Below are 17,938 nucleotides of genomic sequence, written 5' to 3'. Positions count from 1 at the left end.
CACCCTGGGTTTCTTCACTGCACCTGTGCCAATGCACTGCAGCCATTGCCTCCTACCCCCCTCGATTCTTCCAAAATATCTTCTGCTGGAAATTTGTTACACTCCAACTATTTGTGAGTTCTTTTACTCCAAAACCAGTTCAGAAGTTTGTTCTGATATTGATCTGAGGGAAATCAGGAAGAACACAGATAAAGACCTGACTATTTTCAGCCATTGGCTTTGCCCCCTCTGAATTCATGTATTTTGTAACCATTTCTCAATCAATAGGCATTTATATTGTTTCCACTTCTTTGCTATAAGACAAAATAATGCTATAAATATTTTAGTGCATATGGGGATATAAGCTGTTAGTGGATACTCTTGGTTAAAGGGTATGAACATTTTGATCAATTTTTTGAAAGAATTCCAAATTACTTTCCAAAATGATCATATAAATTTATAATTTCACCAACAGTGCACTAATGTACATATTTTCCCACACTCACCTCAGCATAGTTTCCTCTGCCTTCATTATATCTTCCTGATTTCATCAATTGATCCTACCAGTCTCATTGTCCCTATCTCTTCTTCATTTCTAAGTTACACTCCATGACTAAGATTTTATTAATTGCCTATGACATGTTATGTGCCTATGAAGTGTTAAACATTGGAGATACAAAGAAAGGAAGATAGTCCATATTCTTAAGCACTTTACAATCTAATAGTGGTAGTAGAAAAACAAAAGGCAGTCAAACTAGATGTATCTATTTCCTCTCCACTTTTTCTTCTAAAACCAGGGATTCTTAAACTGGAGTCCATGAACCTGGTTTTCTTTTTAACATTTTGATCACTATCTCAATATAATGAATTTCTCTTTTAATCCTACATATTTCATTTTATAAATTTCAAAACATTATTTTGTGAAGGCATCCATATGCTTCATAGCTAAAGAAATCTATAGCACAAAAATTTTATGGACCTCCCCCATTATAAATCATCTGCTGTCTGATTTCTAACCTCATTATTCAACTGAAACTCATCTATCCAAAATTACTAATGATCTCTTATTTACTGAATTGAATGACCTTTTATTAATCCTGATCTTGACTTATATATGTATATGTGTGTGTGTGTGTAAACACATAGATATGTGTACCCATACATATATGCATACATATATATGGAACCAAAATCCTGAATCATCAATTGCTCATCAGACATTTTAAAATAAATGTCCCATAAAATTTTCTCAAACTTAATATATCTCTAACAGAATTCATCATTTACACACACACACACACACACACACACACACATACACACACACACACACACACTCAATTTTCCCCTCTCCTAAACATCTATATTACTGTTTAGAGCATCACTATCTTACTGTTCACCCAGAATGTTAACTTGGTGCCAGTTTCCATTCTGCACTGTCACTCCACATGTCCAATCCATTGACAAATCTTATTATTTTTATCTTTACAACATCTTATATATATATACATATATCTATACATATGTATACATGCATACATATATGTAATATATACATATATGTACTTCTACTTACATAAGTACCACCCTACTTTAAGTTTTTATCACTCTCTCTCAACTATTGCAATGGCTTACCAGTTGATCTATGTTCCACAAGTTTTTCCTTACTTCAAAAAATACTCCAATCTACTGCCCTGGTGACATTCTGAAAGCATAGGTCTGATGATTTCCCTTCTGTGATATGACAGCAGTTTCCTGAAGCAGCTCTTTTTACCCTGACATAGCCTTCTTACCACACAAACCCCACACATTTTCTTCCTTATTAATCTTTTGGATAAAGCTTCCTTCCTCACAAAATCTGATCAGTTCCAGCTTCTCTGATTTAGCTTCCTCACTTAGAGCCAATAAAAACTTAAATCATGTGCTATTTGGGTCTCTCAGATGTGACCCAAGACCATGCAAGTCACAATACTTGTTGACTGACTGACCAGATAAGTTTCCAGATAGAGATGAGGAGTATTTTGTCCAGAGAAGTTATTTACCACTGAATGTCCTTGCTCTGTTAGGGTTCATTGTTAAATGCTCGGTGACTCATGACTGATTAATTTCTTCACAGCATCAAACCCAGACTAAGAGCCGTGTTTATCATTCTCAAGAAACTCTAGCAGCTCCCTCTTGCCTCTAGGATCAAATGAAAGTCCCTGTTGTTCTTAATGATCTAGTGTCCTCCTATCTTTTCTATTTTTTTATTTTTCTCTCCACATATTCTAAAATCCAGGTCCAGTGGCTTATTTGCTCTTCTCAGCACAATATATATGTATATATCCATATATACAGACAAACTATATTGATATATATCAATATATACAGATAAACAATGGAGTATTGTGTGTATATATATATATATATATATATATATATATACATATGTATATATATATATATTCTGCCCCCCAGCCAATACTCAGAAAGCTCTCTCTCTCTTTGCCTATGCCTTTTAGTTTCCCTACTTCCCTCAAGCTTTAGTTCAAATCTCAAGTCCTATATTAGGACTTTTCCAGTTTTTTCAACTACTGATACCTTCCCCTATGTCACATTGACTGCATACATATACCTAGTAATTTACAAATATGTCCCCTACTGGTTTGTAAACTCCTTGAGGGACTAGTTTTTATCTCTCTTTGTATCTCTAGTGTTTAGTGTAGCATCTGGAACAAAGTAATTAATAATTGGGTTTTATTTGTTTGTTTGTTTTAGTTGAGTTGTAGCCTAATTTTGTATCCAGCTATTTTTAAAATTACATTATGATTTGTGAGTGAATAAATGGAAAAGCATTTATTAAGCCCTTGCTATGCAGAATCAACACCTTAAAATTTTGGTGTCCTTTGCACAGACAGCAAATAGATCATCAGTCAATACTTAAAGAATTAAATTACATTAAAGAATTAAAAAAGTAATTCAGGCTATTAATTGAAAGATCAAATACTGAAGCTGAAGCTTAAACACTTTGGACACATAAGGAGATGGGACTCTTTGAAAAAGCCTCTATTAGGAAATATTGAAGGCAAAAGGAAAAAAAGAGATAGCAAAGAATGAGATAGTATTTTGAAAACAATGAACATGTTTTGAAAATAAAAAGCTTTATAAAAACAAATAAATAAACTATCACACATATTTCCTATACTTTCAGCATCTATAAATTGAATTTATTGTTATTTTTTATTCTCCTAGGCCACCTACTTGGACTATCTCATGATGATTCTAAATTCTGTGAAGACAACTATGGTTCCATGGAAGATAAACGCTTAATGTCTTCTATTCTAACTAGTATTGATGCTTCCAAACCCTGGTCCAAATGTACCTCAGCAACCATTACAGAATTCTTGGATGATGGTCATGGTATGTATTGTTTCAATTAAACCCATTTAGTTCCAATGAATATTTATTACTTTATGTCCATGTAATTTAAATTTTTCAATAAATTTTTTGTTAATCATTACTATAGAGGATAATGGAGGAAATATAAAATACTAACTTCATTGGTTATGTAATGATGATAATTTTACTTTTGGGTTGAAAAATTTGAAGGTAATCAATCAGTAAATACCTCAATATTACTTTAAAAGATTGGATTTTATTCTCATCTTCACCACTGTCTTCCTTTGAGACTTTTTGCAGATATCAGAGAATCACATAAACTAAAAGTTGCTAGGGATTTTCAAAATTATGTAGCTCTACTTCTTTCTAAGTAATGATCCATTTTATAGCATGACAGATAAGTGGACACTTAGTCTTTGTTTGAAGAGTTCCAATGAGATACTTAATATATATTCATTCAATTGAACTGAAGTATAAGTGAACCCATCAGCAACTATGTTTTAGGTATGGGCTCGCAACAATTCTGAATCTACTTAAGTATATTTGTCACTGATACCACATCTACCCATTATGCTTTGAGGCTACTATCTCAAATAATGAATCTCAAAACTCAAGGGATGCTTTTGAAAGGTTATAGGATATATTTTCTAATGGTATACAGTTCAAGTTCTCACCTATGTACTTATGCCTATAATCAGCATTCAATTTTCTGCTGATATGGTCCAGTAACTCTGATAGGACATCAATAAGAAAGTGAGATATTCTCCAGACTCTCAGAGTTTAAAAAATCCTATTCTAGTCAAGGAAGTAGCAGGAAGAAAAGGGTAAGAGCCTGGGCCTTGAGAGAAATAATTTTTTCCTCAGGGTTTAACTAGAAATACTTCTTCATTTGCTTGAGTCTCTGAGGTTTTGAATCTTACTAAATTAGAACAGACTTCCTGTCTTACCTGTTTTTTATTTATTCAAAGAGGTGGAAAGGGGGGGTAGGGATTGTTCAAGACTAGTGAACAAAAAAGATAGGTTCTTATCCAATAAATGTATCAAGATACATATTTTATCACTTACTTTAAATGAGATTGATTAACTTAAGCTCTGTCTTTTACACATCTAATCCATAGGAATAGCATTAGAATATTTGGCAAATACTTTGGAAAAATCTAAGCATACTATCTAAAAATCTAAGCAAACACTGTTACTGGTATAACAAAGCTATTTGTTGCATATATTATAGGTTACAAATAGGAAATAATTAATTTTGCTTCTCTGGCCATCTATTATTAACTATCAATAACTCTAATAAAATAATTTACAGGTATGTCTGTAGAGTGATGAATTTCCTGTCTTGTCCATATGAAAAATAAAATGAAAGATTTTTTTCTCAAAAGTGTGTGGGCTTTAAAGAATAGAAATGGAAAAAACAACAACCCATAGTTTGAATGATTGTAAATACTTCAAGTTTTCTAAATAAATTGTTTGACTTGTTGAGTACAAAGGCAGAAAATATTTTATTAATATGTTACAAATTGATGAATATTACAGCATATTAAGAAAATAACATTTAAAATTTAAGCATTATTGAAAGTCAACCATTTTTTAAAATACTTGCATGGATATGAGATGTTGATGGTCACTTCAATAATACAGTTTGCTTACCCATTTTCTGGTACTTTTGTCTACATCCTCTCATAAACTCAGCTTGAGGTCCTTTGTCCTAGGCCCAGTGTTCTTTTTAAAAATCATACTTTCTCTAATTATGTTATTTGTTCATATTATTTTTAAGTTCTTTACTCATTATCATATGCATACATGCTTGTGTATATACATATAAATACATATATGTATGTGTATATATATTAATGTTACTTTAAAAAAAATTTAATGTTACTTTTTAAATCTAAATCTTATATATTGCCTGAAAGTATGTGACTGTTATCTTTCATTTCTAGGGGGAATATTGTGTATCAGTTATTCCTAATATTATAGTTCCCAAGTCTCCACCTATATGCTAATTATAATCATCTCAAAGAGCCCCAACAAAGGCAGATTCTAAGAAGAATCATAAGAATTTTAAAAAAGATTTTCCTCATAAACCTCAAGTTTCTTCTCCTACAAATACATAAAACTATGGGGAAAGTGTATTCAAACTTAGAGCAGTAGTGAAGGACACATATGGCAAAGGATAATCAGAACTCCTTGTTTGACAGGGCATGGAAGTTCTTTCTTTCATAGTGTCTTTATACCAGGTATTCAAGATATGTTTCTCTTGTCAGCTTAATTATTAGTATTTTAAATGTAAGATCTTTGTATAGTAGAGTAATTGAATCATACCAATTTTAGCATTCTCTCTATAACTGAAGCCAGAAGACAAAAGAAAGTTATAGCTAAAAGGAAGGAAAGTCTCGAGGAGGCAAATAAAGCATTTGGCAAAATTGTGTGATTTTTTTTTTAATATATTACAAAAAGAAAAAGTAATTTCAGTGGATACTTGATCATTTTGTATGACACTACCATAACACACATTTTCAAGTAGACTATCATGAAAATAATCACAGTTTATATACCAATACTTTTTACAAATTATATAAGGGAGGAGAGAAAATCTGTAAACAACTCAATAAGATCAAATATGTAGTGGAAAATAGTGGAACCAAGATCAAGAGCAGCAGGAAATACTATAGTCCAGGTTGCCAACACAACTCCCCCATAAAGATAATTGCTAACAACCCTATCTGATTGGGAAATTTTTAAAAAGTCACAGGGAATCATATTTCCAGCCTAGATAAACAAAGAGAAAAAGAGATTTGCAGACATTGAAGACGTAGATTTACAAAGGAGTATACCATTAATAGCTTTTCATTGAAGCAATTGAAAGAGGACCAAAACTATGTATCAAGGAAAAGAGATGATTCCAGAACCATAGTGGAACCCAACTCAGAGTATAGGAACAAATGTCAGTTACAAACTCTATGGCTCTGAATCCAATTCCATTTCATATATCCAGGGTGGACTCAGGAAAAAATCTACACTTAGAAGTTTCAGGTGAAAATTTGCAGGACCCAGGATGAATATTAAACAAAGAAAGTGTAACAGTTCAAGAATGGAGTAACGTCTTGGTACTAGCCCTCAGTCTATCTGAAACCTAACCTGAACCTGAAGTCTAACCAGATTAAGTATTCCATACCAGGTTGTAGTTATGTGATTTTGAACCAGATCTTTCAAGTTGGCTAATAATGGGTGAGATCTGCAGCAATGTATTGAAAATATGACCAAGGACAAGCCCATAGGTATGTTTTTCATTTCCTAAAACCAGATCAGGAATATGCAAAACTCAGACCAGTAAGTCAGTGATCAGATTTTTCCTTGAATCAAATTACTTTGGAAACACTGAAAATTTGCAGGTCCATATCCTGAGCTATTTTTGAGATCTGAAATTTAAAGAAAAACACTCAATACTCCAAGAATGCTACAAAAGGAGCCAATAAAACACAAGCTCAGCAAAAATATTGCTTCCTGAAGTGTTTAAAATCTAGCACTAACATAAAGTCTAAAATCAGAAAGTAAATACAAAGGGAATCTTAATATGAAGTACTTTTAAAATGGCAGAAATAGTCCAAGTAATGCTAGAAGAAGAGAAAGACTCTAAAACATCTACAAGAAAGGCATAAAGAAAAACATGGATTGTTCTCAAATTCAATTAGAATTGCTGGAAGAGATGTAGAAAGAATTTTTAAAAGCTAAAAATGATGTATAAATCAAAGGAAAACAACAGATTTGAAAAGAGAAAGGGGAGCAATGGACAAAAGATATGTAAAGATAATTAAACACTTGGCACAAGGTGTTCAAAACCTAGGCTAACAACAAAAATATGAGAGGATGATAGAAAAATTTCATTAACAATAATTATTATGAATACCAATGGAATGACCGCATCTCTGAAACAGAAGAAGATATCAGGATGGATTAGAAACCAGAATCCAAAAATATTATTTAAAGAGATATATTTAAAGAAATTATTTAAAGAAACAAAAATTTACATGGACTTAAAATAAAGGCCTGTAACAAAATGTATTATGCTTCAGAATAATTTTTTAAAAAGCAGGAAACTAATCATTCTCAAATAAAGCAAAAGCAAAAATAGAGTTAATAAAAATGATAAACTGGGAAATATATTTTCCTGAAAGGTACCATAGACAAAAAATGAAGATTAACACTGGGCATTTGTAAACCAAATAATATAGTATTTCAATTCTTTTTATTTTATTTTAATAATAATAGTTTTTATTTACCAGATATTTGCATGGGTAATTTTACAACGTTGACAATTGCCAAAACTTTTTTTTTTTTTTTTTCCAATTTTCCCCTCCTTTCCCCTCCCAGATGGCAGGTCGACCAATACATGTTAAATATGTTAGAGTATAAATTAAATACAATATATGTATACATGACCAAACAGTTGTTTTAGTATCTCAATTATTAAAGGAAAAGTTAAATGAATTTTAGGGAAACTATAGTAGTGGGGGTCCTCATCAGGCCTCTTTTGGAGCAAGATAAATCTAACAAAAAAAAAATGAACAATAGAAAAGAAAGAACTGAATGGAATTTAAAATAAAAGTTAATCATGACAAGCCTGTAAAATTGAATGGTAATAAAAATCATATAGTCATATACCTTTTTGTCTGTTATGCATAGTGCCTTCCCAAAGATTGACCATATGTAGACATAAAAATCTTATGACAATGCTGAAGAGCAGAAAATTTAAACACATTTTATAGATCATAATTTAATAAAATTATTTTCAATGAAGCTAAATTCACTAAATTCACTAAAGCAAAGATTTACAATTAACTGGAAAATAAACTTAAAGAATCCTAAAGAATGGGGTAGGGAGGGAATCACAGAAACAATAATTTCATTAAGGATAATTACAATATTGAGATAACATACTAAATTGGGGGGATATAGGCAAACCAATCTTTAGGGAAAAGTGTACATGACTAAACTTTTTCATCAGTGAAAGAAAGAACAGATTAACAAACTGCATACAACTAAGAAAAGTCAACAAGTTAAAAACCCAAATAGAAATAATAAAAGTCAAAGAAGATATAAACAAAATTGAAAGAAAAAAAATTCATATTAAATTAACAAAACTTTTTAAAAAAATTTTTTAAAGCTCAGTAAAGTAGATAATTATCAACTAACTGGACTTTTTTTTAAAAAAGAAAGGAAGAAAATCAAATTTCCAGAATCAAAATTGAAAAAGACAAATTAGAAACTGAAGAATAGATAAAAGGAACAATTAGAAACAATTTTGATCAATTACATGCTAATTAAAATGCTAATCTATATGAAAAGGATGAATATTTATGAAAATATATAAATGTCCAGATAACCTAAACAAAAAATAAAGAACAACCCAATCTCAGAAAAAAAAATATTGAATAAACCATAAGTAAAGCTTTATTTATTTCTTTCCCCTTCAAAAAAAAAAAAAAAATCTGTTACCAGATGAATTGAGAAGTGAAGTCTATCAAAAATTCAAATAACATTTAATCCCAATATTATGTAAGTTGTTTTGAAAAGAGGAACAGATAAGGTAGCTAAATATGAAATTCTTGAGGCAAATTGATGCAAAGTCATATCATGTCACTTCATTAAAATCTAGTAAACTATTTAATTTTGCCTCTACTGGTTCTACCCAGTTTTAGCTCTGAGGAACAAATGGCCCCTCCCAGAATAAACTCATCAATTCTAATCTTATCACCGAGCAGTTAACTCAAGTCTAGCTTGACACCACCTTCTTCAGCCTTACAGAATCTTATCCTTACTGATAAGAGAACTGACAAGTGCCAAACTCTTACCTTTATGAGGGCAGATACTGGATTCTAAGCCTAATTTAATGACTGTGTCAGACAAATTATTAAAAAATCTTGCTCTAGTATTGCCATTTATTTTCCAGAGATTAGGGAAATGAATTTCATTATATAGCCTTCTAAACTCTTATTAGTTTTTTAGTTCCTTGGAGTTTGGCTTCCTTTTAAATGATCTGATTTTTTTTTTTTTTTTTTTTTTTTTTTTTTTTTTGCTGAGGCAATTGGGGTTAAGTGATTTGCTCAGGGTCACAGAAGTATTATGTGTCTGAGGTCAGATTTGAACTCGGGTACTCCTGACTTCAGCACTGGTGCTCTATCCACTGTGCCACCTAGCTTCCCTCAATGATCTGATCTTTTAATTTATATAGTTATTGTTTTGTATGTTGTTCTGTTTTCACTTGTTTCAACCGGGTTAGTTCCTACAAATCTTATCATATTTATTTAAATTATCCAGGAATAATATATTTCTATCCAATAATATTTCCTCACGTTCATACATCACAGCTTCCTTGCAATCATTCCCAGTTGGTGGGAAACCAACTTGTTTTCAGATCTTTACTGCCATAAAAGGTGTTACTATGAATATTTTGGTGTATGTTGAGCTTTATGTTTCTGTCTTTGACTTCTTTGGGATACAGGTGCAGTAATGGAATCATTGGTGCAAAGGGCATGAATAGTCATTTTTATTGCTTAATTCCAAATTGATTATGAGAAGACTAGCTATTCTATTTTTTTTTTGCTCATTTTTACCAATTTATGGAATAAAAATTAAATCTCAAAAAAGTTATTTTTTTTTCTTTCATTATTAGTGATTTCAGAAAGTCAATCAATGAACATTTATTAAGTCCCTTTGATATGCCATGCCAAGTGCTACAGAGACATAACATATATGCTCTCAAGGACTTCATAGTCTAATGTAAGAGACAACAAGCAAATAATTACACAGAAACAAGATTAAAAACCAGATAAATTAGAAATAATGGACAAAAGGAAGATACTGGAATTAATGGGGATCAGGTATAAGCTTCCTATAAAAAATAGGATTTTAGCTGTGACATGAAGGAAGCAAGGGAAGCCAGGAGATGGAGATGAGAATGGATAACTTCTCAGACATAGGGAAGAGCCAGGAGAAATCTCCAGAGTTGGAAGGTAGAGTATCCTGTGTGAGGGAAGAGCAATGAAGCAAAGAATGATTGGATCTATGCCAGTATATAAAGTATGTAAAGACTAAAAAGGCAGATTATGTGAAAGGTATAAAATGCCAAATAAATGATTTAATTTTTTTTATCCTGGAAGTGATAGGGAGCCATTGAAGATTATTGAACAAGAGGGATTTCAGATCAAACCTGTGTTTTAGGAAGATGGCTTTGCCAGGTAGATCAGACCAATCAGCATATTATTGCAATAGTCCAAGCAAGAGATGATGAGGGTTTATATTTCATCATTTCTCACTTGATTTCACTCCATGGGACTTGAACTTGTTTATCTTCCCTCCTTCCACCACTACCCTTTGCCATTAGATTTTAAGAGTCTTAAACATAGGTACTGTCATTCTTTTTCCTATTTGCATCTCCAACACTTAGCACAGGGACTGACACATATTAGGAACTTAATAAATCTTTGCTGAGAGGAAAGTGTATATAAGATACGCTTTAAAGAAAAAATAAACAGGACTTGGTAAACCATTGGAAATAGGGATGAGAGAGCATGAAGAGTCACAAACACCTACCTTCTTTGTTCACATGACTAGAAGAATGATGGTACCCTTAACAGTAATAGTAAAGTTAGAAAGAAGGGAAGAGATAGAAAAGATAATGAGTTTAGTTTTGAATTTATTGAGTTTTAGATATCTTATAGGATATACAGTTTGAGATTAGCAGTATATTTCCACATGATCATTTATCATTTGCAGTTCTTTTGAAAACTGCTTATTCATAACTTTTGACCTCTTGTGAAATGAAGAAGAGAATATAGAGGGCATCTCAAAAGTTTGAATGCAATTTAAACTATTGAAAATTTAAACTAAAAAAGGAATACCCTGTATTTGTGGAAATTGTGGATATATTTTACATAACAGATTTTTATCAATGACATTTGATGCAAAGATTTCTTGCTATATTGTCCTTCTAGTTTAGCTTTTTGTTAGAGTTATGGAGCTCTATAAAAGGAACATTGATGTCTTTTAATGTTGTGTAATAATCAGTTCTTTTGCAACTAACTTAATTTTTTATTTCTTTGTTATTTTCTTTTTAATCCACTTTTTATTAATATTACATCATTGGTATGATTTCTAATAGATGGTAGTGAATACTTAATGGATATATTGCTGTAATTCCTTTACAATCACTTTATTTACACATTTCAATTTTTTTTGTATCAATGTATATAATTAATTTACAGTTTTCTTTCCTTTGCTTTTTTCTGGTTTGAAAGTCAGAATGATATTTCTTTCATGAATGAAATTTGGATGAGCACCTTCTATCTTACTAGTAACATAGTTAGATGGCTCAATGCATAAGGTGCTGGGCCTGGAATGAGAAAGGCCTGAGTCCAAATGTGGATTCAAATATCATTAGGGGAGCAAGTCCTTAACCTCTGTTTATTTTAGTTCTCTGGAGAAGGAAATGGCAAACCACTCCAGTATCTTTATGAAGAGAACTCCAAATGGGGCCATGACTCAATGCCTGAATAACAATGTGCCAGGCATAGTGATAGGCAGTGGAAATACAAAAACAAATTTTTAAAAAGCATTTGCCCTCATATTCTACAGGAGAGTAATAATGTGTTCATAGAAAATTAAATAAGCATATGTACAATATAAATTCAAAGTAATTTGGGGTTGGAAAGACTAGAAACTGAGAATTCCAAGATAAGCTTCTGGGTAAAAATGGTACCAGATCTGAGCCTTGAGGAAGGTTAAGGTTTCCATGAAGCAAAGATAAGGAGGCAAAGGAGACTTCTAGACAAGAGGCACTAGTCTGTACAAAGGTATAGTAGTAGGACATTGAATATTTTGTACTAAGAGCAGAAAGTCGGACTATTTGACTAGAAGGTCTAGGAATAAGGGGAATTAAAGGCAAATCTGAACAGAAGGGCTGGTGCAAAATTGCAGAGCGTTTTAAAAAGCCAAACTAAGAGTTTGCATTATCTTAGGTGGAAGAGAAAGCCATTGGAGTTTACTGAGCAGGAAAATGACATGGCAGCTGTATGGAGGATAGATTGGAGAGGAAGAGAAAATAGATATAGGGAGAAGAATGGCCTCAAAAAAAAAGTCATTACTGTCTTAGTAGAGAGGAGGACAATTGAGAGGATTGACTTACAAGATTTGGCAATTGATTACATATGATTGAAGAGTGTTTTCAAACTTTGATGCTCGAAAGAATGTTAATAGCCTCAACAGAAATAGAGAAATTAGGGAGAATATTCATGAGAAAATTGTTAATATTGTACTAGAGTGCAAATGAGATACTTGGACTGGACATAAAGATCTGCAAGCCAGTTATATGAAGATTATAGTTGAATTCATAGAAGCTGATGTTATCCAGAGAGAAGTTATCAATAGAGAAAATCCAGGAAACTGAGGAATGGCCAGACAGACAAAAGGACAGTTAGGAGAAAGTAATATCATGAAAAGCCAGGAAAAAGAAAGGGCCTAATAGGAGAGGAGGTTCTATAGTATCAAAATGCAGCAAAGATTAGATGCAAAGTGAGAAACTTTTAAAATGTGGATAGAATTTAATTGCAAATCCATCCAGCTCAGGATTTCTTCCCATCTTTGCTTGACTGATTTATTTTTTTTTTACACAGCTCAAGACCTCAGTTTATTGGTTGACTCTGATATTCTGTATTTTATTGATATGTGTCACCTTCTTTTGAATTCCAAGTATCATTGGCATATATTTGCATTTTTTTTGATCAGTCAATAATCATTTAAGTGCTTAAAATGGGCAAGGCATTAATGTCTAATAATTCTTTATGTTTTCTGTCTACTTGATAAAAATTAATCTTGTTCATCTTGAATTCTGATAATTTTTAATATTCTATTTTCTTCATCAGATTACTTACTGATTTTGTTTTTCTTTGAAAATTTTAGTTTTGTTTGTCAATTCTGTCATATCTTGATTTTATAATTTCAAATATTTCTTTTATAATTGTTTGGTAATTTTGATGTCTGTTACCTAATCTTTATGATTGAATATTAAATTCATTGATCTCTTTTTCTACTTCATTAATTTTTGTCCAGAGATAAATTTTCATCCAATTGCTTTTGTTGCAACTTTGGTTTGCTGTTTCACCATTATTATTCTTTTACCATAATTATTTATTGTCTCTATAGTTTATACATTGGTATGGTTCCCTTAAGCCATAGTATCTATTCATTAAAAAAAAAAAAAAATAAATCTACCATTGAGTCTTGGGATATAAGTGTATTCTTTAAAAATCCAATTTAGAAGTCACCACAACACATCCAAATCTAATCTATTTAACAGTTTGCAACACAATATTCTCCTTTGAATTTAGCTTGTTGCATTTATGGAGCTCTAAGAGAGGAACATTTATATTTTTTAATGTTTGTTATAATCAATTCTTTTGCAACTAATATTTTTCTCTCTTTGTTACTTTCATTTTCATCCACTTTTTATTTATAATATTTCTACACTAATTTCATTTTAAAATATATGCCTTTGTCATTCACTATAACAGAGGTGGAATGGGGAATAGAGTGGAAAAAAAGCAATTCAGTAAAACCAATCAACACTTCAACTATCTGACTAGAGAGTAATAAGGACTGTCTAAATGTTTATTGATTGATTCATTAACATGAGGATTATTCCACACCCAAAATTGTCCACTTTTGTGGCATAAAAAAAGAAAACAATGTGCATTTTAGAATGTTTTCTCTAGGTCCAAGCTTGGTTATTGTAATTACATAGTCAATAAACAGTTAATAAGAATGTATTATGTGCCACATACTATGATCTGTGTTAGGGATTTGTCTCGGACTTCAAGGAGCTCACAGACTAATTAGGGAAGACAACATATAAAATGAAGCTAAACAGAGAAGAGGAAAAAGAGTACTTAATTGGGGAAGCAGGAGGAGGAACAGTCATGGAACAATAAAAACCTGCAACTGGGTGAGAAAGGTGAGGAGGCTGTAGTGGGCTGCTTCCTTAAGTTGAGAATCTGGGATGTTCACCCTCCAGTCTCTCCAATCAGAGAGAGGGATCCTAAAGCCAGGGAGTGCAGAGGAGGTCTGAGTTTCAGAATTGATTCAATCTTCTTAGGAAGGTGAGTTATCAGAGAAAATGATAAAAGCAGGTGATTAGCCTAGTAGAAAATGATTTCTTGGTTTCATTATTTCTATTTACCCTGTTATAATTATTTTGTATGTTGTTTTTGTATTTTGCATATTGTTTTCTTGGTTCTTCTTATTTCATTCTATCTGTTTGTGTAACCTTCTCTAACTCTGATGCCAGCAACTCTCTTATTGGAGGGGCAAAAAGACATTCTAACAAAGCAAGGATAATGCTACAAGATTACAGTGGCATTTAACTTCTTTGAATTTTCCTCCTCTCCTTCTAACCTCTCACCTATCACTACACTGAAACAAATCTATTCATCATATTAGATTATGATAAAAGACATGATAATTCAGTCTTCAATAATAGGTGGGATTTTTTCCATGCTTTTCAGTGACCAGGAAACTAAGTCAGAAAACAGAAACAATCAGATCTCTGGACAGCTTTTTCTTATTGGAAAGAAACACAATCTCTAAAGATTATGGAATGAGGAAGGGCCTTAGTTTCCCCATTTTGTCATTGGAGGAAAGAAGTTAAATCAGGCAGCTGCTTTGCATTTTCCCTATATATTCTTGTTAAATTAATAGTACTTTCCTATTCCAGTTTTTGTTTTAAATTTATTAAACATGAAATTATTGAAGTCATATATTATCTGATTCTTTCTTGTATGTTGGCCTAATTTTCTATTTTTTAAAAATAAGTACTAAAAGGTTTTGTTAATTTCTACTTTATAATATAGGTTGAGATCTGGAAGTATTCTCCCTTTCTATTTTTTCTTATATTTCTTAATAAATTCCATTATGATTTTGTATAATTCTGTAAATTATCCATTAGGTGTTCACAATAGTACAAAATTAAAGTACTTTTAGTATTGTTGTTATCTTTATTATATTGATATGGTCCAGCTATGTGAGGTACTTAATTTTCTTCCCACTATTTAAGTTGTCCTTTCTTTCTTTAAAGAATATTTTGAATTGAATCTAGGTAAATATTGACTCCCAAACATTTTATTTTGAATTAGGCTTCCTTTTCTATTATTGCCTCCTGGATTTTGTTATTAATATGATATTGGTATGAAATGGTATTGATTTTTCTGTTATTTTGTAGCCTACAACTTTATTGAAAATATTAATTGAATTAACTATTTTTTTGCTTATTTCCTAAAATTTTCTAAGTAAAACATTTTAACAGAAAATGTTATTTCATTTTGACTTCTTTGCCTGTTATTTGTGTTTTTAATTTCTTTTTTTTTTTCTTGCTATTGCTGGCATTTCAAGAGCTATATCAAACAGTAATGGGACAGGGAAACATCATTACTTCATGTCTGTATTTATTGAGAAGCTTCTAGTGTTTCCTAATGCTCACAAAGGCAGCTTTTTGTTTTAGCTAGCTACTTTTTATCACATTAGAAAAAGTGCCTATATGCTGCAGCATTTTTAGCATAAAGGAGTGTTGTATTTTGTCAATGGCCTTTTCTTCATCTACTAATGTGAACATGACATTTTGAATCATTTAGTTCTTTAGTATGCTTATGCCAATTATTTTCTTAATATGGAATCATTCTTGCATTTCTGGTGCAAATCCAACTCGATCATATTACTTAAAAAAAAAATAAATTGCTATAGTCTGGCATGATTTTATTTAAGTTTGTTTCATCATTTATGGATGATTTTGGTCTATATATTTTTCTTTAATCTATAAATAAACATTTATTCAGTACTTGTGTGATAGGCAGAATGTTAAGTATTGATAATATAAATGCAAGTAGAAAAAAAAAGATCAATCTCTCTTCTTTTAAAGAGTTTATATTCCAATGGGGGCTAAAAACACACAAAAAGAAGCTGAAAAGTAGGAGTGGAAGAGGAAAAAAAAATCAGAGATGTCTGAGTGGAGCCTAAAGGATAATGATTACATTACTGGTCTGGGTACTTTCCTTAAAAGGGAAATTATGGGAAGAACTGACTATTCAGAGGAAAGAGCCACAGTGGATGAGTTTGCTTCACTGTGAGAAGCCCAGAGCTTAGAAAGCCTCAGAGGCAGAATGAATTTCCTGAATATACTAATGTACTTTCTTGCTCAATTTTCAAGAATTAAAAAAATACACACACATACACACTCACACACACACACACACATATCATATCATATGACTATTGATTGTGTAAATGTTTGATAGAATTCTTCTGGAAATCTCTCTGGACTTCAGATTTTTTCTTTGGTAGTTCCTTTACAATTAATTCAATTTTGTCTTTAGATATTGGGTTATTTAAAATCTTTATTTGCTATTTTGTTAATGTGAGTTGTTAATGGTTTCATTTGTGATCCATGTCTACCCACTGTACTCCCAGTGATCATTCTTTATATCTTTGGCCAAGCATCTATTTTATCTCTGAATTCAAGTCCACTCCCACCCCTTTAGATATCAGCTCCATCTAGGACAAGATATTATCCATCCACTATACCCTCTCCTAAACCCATTAAAAAAATCTCCATCTCCCATTACATGTATCCACATTTTCCCCAATACTGCCATGGGGGCAAGTGGGACAACCTCTCCCCAAAACTCTTCTAATTCCACCAGTTGCTGTCCTCCCCTTGTGCCTATTCTCCTATAGCCCCCTTTCTTGTTGAGAGACTATCGAAGTTGCCTTGTTTCACTATTCACCCATTTCTCTCTCACCTCCATCTTATTTATGTACCCTTTCCATTCTATAAATACATCTCACTAGCTACATTGATTCACCTGCAGTGAGTGGGATTGTGAAATTTAGTCCCTCTTGCTTCCATTTTACTTCTATACTTTCATTTTGCCATTTCTTTAAATTTCATCTACAACTTTATTGCTTTGTATACTTTTTTTAATCTTATTTTTAACTACTTTTAGTTGGTGAAGTGGATAGAAGAACAGCCCTAAAGTCAGGAGGACTTGAGTTCAAATATGACCTCAGACACTTAACAGTTCCTAGCTTTGTGACACAGTTCAAGTCACATAATCCCAATTGCCTCAGGAAAAAAAAAAATCTTACCCTATAAATCATTTTTTTTTCTCTTAAAAATGCTATAAATTTGGGGTAATTTATTTCATTGATGATTTTTTTAGACATTATGTATCTAAATTCAACATATTTTCAAATTGAATATTCTGTTCAAATATATTGCTGGTTATTGTTCAATATCAGATTTATAGAACATGTCATTTAAAAAATTATGTATTTGATTTTTAATTTGTGAAATAAAACAAGTATTTCCATGGCATCTTAGAATAAATAAAGGTGATTGCACATGAAACTGAGAATCTATTGTGTGTAATTTGCTAATCCTTTTAAATATATAATAAAATTATCAAGCAACTTTCTTTTTTCCTGTTTTCCTTCCTTCTCTCTCCCTCCCTTAAGATGGCTATTAGAGGCA

At 31.6% G+C, this 17,938-nt stretch overlaps 1 protein-coding gene across 2 annotated transcripts in view; it reads left to right on the top strand.

Annotated features, from left to right (window-relative positions):
- The window catches only part of ADAMTS5 (ADAM metallopeptidase with thrombospondin type 1 motif 5), a 76,040-nt gene that overhangs the window by 37,316 nt on the left and 20,786 nt on the right, over positions 1 to 17,938 (top strand). For both annotated transcript variants that reach the window (XM_074300608.1, XM_074300607.1), the window contains one exon: positions 3,211 to 3,378. In XM_074300608.1, the coding sequence (XP_074156709.1) occupies positions 3,211 to 3,378 (168 nt within the window). The remainder of the gene's footprint in view (positions 1 to 3,210; positions 3,379 to 17,938) is intronic.

The sequence above is a fragment of the Sminthopsis crassicaudata genome, chromosome 3 (assembly GCF_048593235.1).
Source record: "Sminthopsis crassicaudata isolate SCR6 chromosome 3, ASM4859323v1, whole genome shotgun sequence".
Lineage (NCBI taxonomy): Eukaryota > Metazoa > Chordata > Mammalia > Dasyuromorphia > Dasyuridae > Sminthopsis > Sminthopsis crassicaudata.
This window is presented reverse-complemented; position numbering and strand designations above follow the sequence as displayed.